General features: G+C 35.8%; 1 protein-coding gene across 1 annotated transcript in view; it reads right to left on the bottom strand.

Annotated features, from left to right (window-relative positions):
- The window catches only part of LOC106537194 (ras association domain-containing protein 4), a gene marked incomplete at both ends in the record, with an annotated part of 5,243 nt that extends 5,001 nt beyond the window's left edge, over positions 1-242 (bottom strand). The window contains 1 exon segment of the mRNA XM_014034572.1: positions 146-242. Within this exon segment, the coding sequence (XP_013890026.1) occupies positions 146-242 (97 nt within the window).
- Positions 243-5,753: the final 5,511 nt, after the last annotated feature.

Raw genomic sequence — 5,753 nt, 5'->3', positions numbered from 1 at the left:
TTACATTTTTAATATAATCCTAAAAAAGTATATTCTATTGATAATATATTAAAATGTATTTCTGTAAAACGCAGTCTATTTAAAATATACTTTGGTATATATATTTTTTGCCTGGGCTCTGTTGGCACAGATCAGGTTTTTGTACCTGTTGAGTCGAAATCTTTCATTGTCATCGAACATCTGAAGTCTTATCGGTCGGCGAAGACCCCAGTAGATATTTAGCAGCCCCTCTAGGATGAGCTCTCCYTTCTCCTGCACAAAGAGAAGCGCACAAGAATTACAATAATAAGCAGCAAGTCGGTGTTTGGAGAGGAAATCCTGCGGGCCGGCTGCCACGGTGGGCTCAGTGTCAGGTGTACGTGCAGGAACAGCAGCACCGTCAACTCTCATGTCTTGTAGCAAGTCGGTCAGGTTCGACCCGGCCATTTTCTTTTTCCACAGCACGAGGATGAAGTCATGTCTGAGGAGGATGCAGAAAAAAAAACGAACAAAGCTGCAAATGTTGTGGGTCACGTAGACGAAAGCGGAGGGGCGGTTTGATTTCATACAAAGTCTTYAATTTAGAAAATAAATTGTCATCGTGCTGTATGTGACCTGAGTGGGGAAAAAAAGGTTTATAACTAAAATCAATTAAACAAGCAGTATGAATCATTTTGATGTGAATGGACCTTTTTCAGTTTTTCTTGATATCCAAATCCTTAAAACAGATCAAACGTCACGTCTGTCAGTTTTGTCATTTCCTTTTGTCTGGTTCTCTTGTTATTCAACCATCATAACTAACTCAACAGCCTGCAGTACAATGCAGGTCTTTAATACATGTCTAGCCAATAGAAAGAGGGGGAAATATATTCATCTTAGAATTTCAGCGATTTAATCAGCAAAGAGGTTATAAAGAAGGCCATTCTGATCCGGCGATGCAACATCAAAGCTTGAGTTTAGSCTGTGGCATTTAAAGTAAACATAATCTAATGAATAAAGAATGGAAAAACTGAGTAATCCCTTAACAGGTTCAGAGGAAAAATTATCTTAATTAAAATGAATATTGGGTGGAAAAAGTTTAATCAGACAGCATAAGAGTATTGAGGACATTTTAGTATTTGGGCCTTTAAGGGAACAAAAACAAACTGAATAAATTACTTTAAATMATCTATATATGGTTTGAAACTGCCCTAAATAGTTATTTTTTTTATGTATGTCATTGTCTTTTATTTAAAAAGACAAAATAAGTGTTTGACAATAAAATGAAGCAGATCAAAAACATTAAAAAGTAGGTTAAAATACAAGAAACAACCACAAAGTAATAGAATTTGTAGAACCGGTCACTGACTGAATCACCAGATTGATTGCTGTCACAACAAATGTCTAAAATTTGTAATGCCTAAAAAATAATCGGAAATCTCAAAGCAGTTGCTGTAAAGTCAAAAGCTGCTCTGCCTCAGAGCATGTGACATCAGTCAACACATGAGGATTTCAGTTTGCATAATAGTCATATGATTTTATCCTTTTTATAATTAAAAACCTTCAAAAAACAAATTAGCATCATTAGTCTTTACATGCTTGTTGTTTTATGCTTTTATATATTTTAAATGCGCATTAAAAATCTTAGGGTTGGGATTTTTCATTTCCAGCTGCCCTGTTATGATTTCATAAGATAATTAGCTCATTTCAAACATGTATYAAAATAAAACTAATATAAGATAATAAAATTAAAAAATATTTGAAATATTTCAAAATGAATGGGAGGAAGAAAATAATTTATCCCCACCCTAAATTCTTCGGTTTCTTTATTCTAAATCACACAGCAATGATTCCATAAGACCAAAACAATAATCAGTTTATTTACTAAATTATATAACAACAACAAACAGCATCATTGATATCAATATCAATGATTAAAAAGATAAGTGAGAAATACTGTATATAACAGACTTTTTAGACTAAATCCAACCCAAAAAGTCAAAGACAAAGAAGAAGCAGCACAAAAATGGCTCTTTGTTGGTTTTTACACGCTTTCATTGTTTCTGGCGTGTAAACACAGCTGCACCGCTGGACTCCACCAACAACGCCACTCCTGAGTTTCCTGAYCAGGCACGAACACACCCTCCAGCACACACTCACGCTGCTGGGAGGAAGGTCAGCAGAGCTATTTTTGGCAGGAGAAGCTAATCGCTCCGTCACAGTCCGCCTATAAAAGCCTGGCTCCACGCTGCAGTCCGCTCACACTCCGCTGCACAGATTAGACATCAATCTGGTAATCTCTGCATTCCAGACCTYCCGAGATCGAAGGTGAGCGTGATTCTACTTCTTCAACCATTTAAAAACATTTTAGAACTTTTTATTATTAAATAAAATATAGAAAGTTAGGTTTGACATAAAGTTTATGAAAATTATAATTGGTGGTCTAACATAATAATGTAATAAAAACTAAAAATTCAAAGCCATAACTAGATGAACAAACAAAAGGGTGTTTTATACTAACTACTTTGTTTTTGCTTGTTTTGTTGCAGCATGAGAAGCAGAAGATTGTTGCTGTCTTTGTCTCTTTTACCCACCATAACCGAGACGCTGGAGGACCTGCCCATCCATCCCTCACCCCTCCAACCCACCCAGACCTCCCACTCTCAAGAGGACTACATGACAAGCATTCAGGCCCTGGCACGGCCCGCTGAGGCCCTGAGCTACGGCCCCGTCAGAGGACTGCTGCAGAGGTCCTCCAGGCTGCGGCAGCTCTCCAAGGCTCAGGTGAAGCTCTCTGGCTCAGCCGCGGCTGCTCGCATGTCTCCGCTCACGCCAAGGACTTCCAGATCCCCCAGTTTGAATACAAACAGCGCGGAGGAGTTTTCCCTCAGGATGAGCAGAGAACGAGATTGCAGGGGCAAAGACCCCCTGGACTGGCTCTTCGAACAGATAAGGACTTGAAGAGAGACACTGTTGTTGTTGCTGTTGTGTGAAATCATCTGGGTACTGTGGTGGAGAAAGGAACCAAGGCTGGAGGAACCTCCAGAGGAACTGTAAAACCRTGGCTCATGATAATAGTGAAAATCTACAGTATTTATGTAAATGCACAAAAAACTTAAATTTATATATTTATGTTGGACGAATATTTTTTTGTAAAAATGTAGAATTTTCTAATAAATCCTAAAATTTACAGAAACTGATTAAAGTTTTTATTTTTTTAATATATTTTTTGATTTTATTTATTTTATTAACGGGTCCCCATTAGTCTCTGCAGAGGTAGACACTCTTCCTGGGACCCAAATTTTGATGTTTAATCTGCTTGATAAATTAATTTCTAAGAGGTAATAGTGTGAAATAACTTGACTCCAGTCTATATGACACTGGTAAAAATAATGGAATAAAAGCAGTTATTTTGAGGCATTTTGTATCATATCATTTTTGTCATTACAAATTTCATAACAAAATTTTCACGTTTGCTTCATTTAAGTTTGAAAAATTACTACTTAAAATGCCTTGTTTCGATTTTTTAAGCAGAAAATTTGGATTTATAGTACTAGACAGAACAGATTGCTTAAAAATTAGAAATGAAGCACTATTTGTATTTATTTATTTATTTATTTATTTATTTATTTATTTATTTATTTATTTATTTATTTATTTATTTATATATATAAGTTTAGGCTCTAATTTTCAATGCATTATTTTACTTGTACATGTCTCAGTACATCACACTCAATAGATAAATAAACTGAGCTTCCATTAAGCCCCATCGAATCCCAAAGCGCTTTAACAATTGTTTGACAAATTAACAAATAGATTAACAAAAAATAACTAAAAGTGATCAAATTAGAAAGGCAAAACTAGAATACTAACATATAATTTTACCTACATCTATTCATTTTCTAAATCTGTTTGATCCTGTTCTGGATAACGTGATGCCAYTTTCCTGTGGTCATCAAGAGATGGGTGAGGTACACCCTAAGTCATCACAGAAACAACACAAAGACAAACAACCATACACTGTGGCAAATGTTCATTTGGTAAATAAACCTAACATTGATGTTTTCGGATTGTCCAAGAAAACTCGAGTATCTGTAGAAAATCCATCAAACACAGGACATACACAAGAGGAGATAGGAGTTGAACCCAGGAAGGCAACAGTTCTAACCACAAAACTCCTCTATTTATGATTTATGAATATAAAACATATAGCAATTCATAGGTTAAAAAAGCCAGAATTAAGCAAAAGTCTATTTCACATCTGTAGTCCCCTGACCATGATGTTTAAAAAGCTGATAAAAGACAAGAATATGAATGCAATAACACACAATTAACAGATGTATGAATCAACGAGCCCCTTTTACAAGTGTTTAGTGAAAGTGTTTAAGGTTTAAACATCCAAGCATATGATTAAACATCATAAATTAAAATACAAAATAATAACATAAGAAGCAGCAATGCAACACTCAGTTAGGGCAGCGGTTTTGTTACAATTTATTTAGCAATAAGCATTATTTCTGGCATGCAAATTCATCTTTTTATAATGCTTTTATATAAATATCTCACCACTGCTACCACAGATTTTACACTTACTATAAAAACGTGTACTTTACTTTTCTCTGTACTCCACTACCATCTAGTGGTACCATTACTGTAAAAGTTTTAAATCCAAACTACCAGACACGTCCTGTAGGGAGCGTTACATGCTTGCATGTTGCATATTTGGGCGACTGCAGGAGGAGAGTCAAAGCAAACACAATCGGCTACAAGAGTTCTCAGTAATGAGTCAGGTCAGACTAGACTGACCTAGATTCACTGTCCCATATTATTTTATCGGATGGAGACAGAAAACTGATTCAAAGTCAAGAAAATCTGCAAATGTGGCACCTAGAAAATATCAGAGAGTTTGAAGATGAATAAAGGTAATGGTATTAGATGTCAACACCACTTTTTAACAAATTAACCTAACTGAGGTGCGTCTAACAGGAATTCATAARGACTCTGCGGCCGGAAATGTGAACAAATTCAAACAACTCTATTACAGATACAGGTACAGTTGGTCGAACACGTTAGGGCTTGTTTTTTTCTCAAACAGATGAGATTGATTCTGACTGACAGTGAACTGGAACGTCTAACAGTTTGACATGAACTCCATCGATATGACTAACAAACAACACCTGACTACACCTAAAGCATGTGATTATGACCTAATCCTCTCAACAACATACAAATTTAAACTTGTCAGTCCGCCTCTTCTTTTCACACGGACCCATCTAAGCCAAACAAGGACAACAAATGCCGTCTGGGAATGAATGAAGGTGCAAGTCTATCGAACACGTTCACATGCTCCAAATTCCATTAAGGAGTTTCCAAACTTTAGCCTTGGCCAAAGAATGAAACTGCTGAGTAATGTGTTTTTTTTCTCTCCTTGAAATCTACAAAATATCAGAGTCAGCCAGGTCTTACCTCAAGATGTCCTCAGTTATTGCTTTAATCAACTCTCAGGTCAATTTTATTTTATCTTGACATTTTTTTCTTACCACTTTTCAGACTAATCTTTCAGCACAAGAACTTACCACGCAGGAACTGAGTCAGAGGATTAACAACTTTCAAAGAAAACAAATCATTCATTAACATAAGACGATGTATGGAATGTTGATATTTCTTTTGTTGCAGCAGAAGAAACATAAATACTGCTCTGGGATAAATAAAGTTTTAGTAAATTGAATTGAATTGGCATACATTTGTCCACAGTGAGCATTAAACAAATAATCTAATGATGACAGTGACACCTG

Source organism: Austrofundulus limnaeus, unplaced genomic scaffold (assembly GCF_001266775.1).
Source record: "Austrofundulus limnaeus strain Quisiro unplaced genomic scaffold, Austrofundulus_limnaeus-1.0 Scaffold2175, whole genome shotgun sequence".
Lineage (NCBI taxonomy): Eukaryota > Metazoa > Chordata > Actinopteri > Cyprinodontiformes > Rivulidae > Austrofundulus > Austrofundulus limnaeus.
The sequence above is the reverse complement of the archived record's forward strand: the minus strand, read 5'-3'. Positions and strand labels throughout refer to the sequence as shown.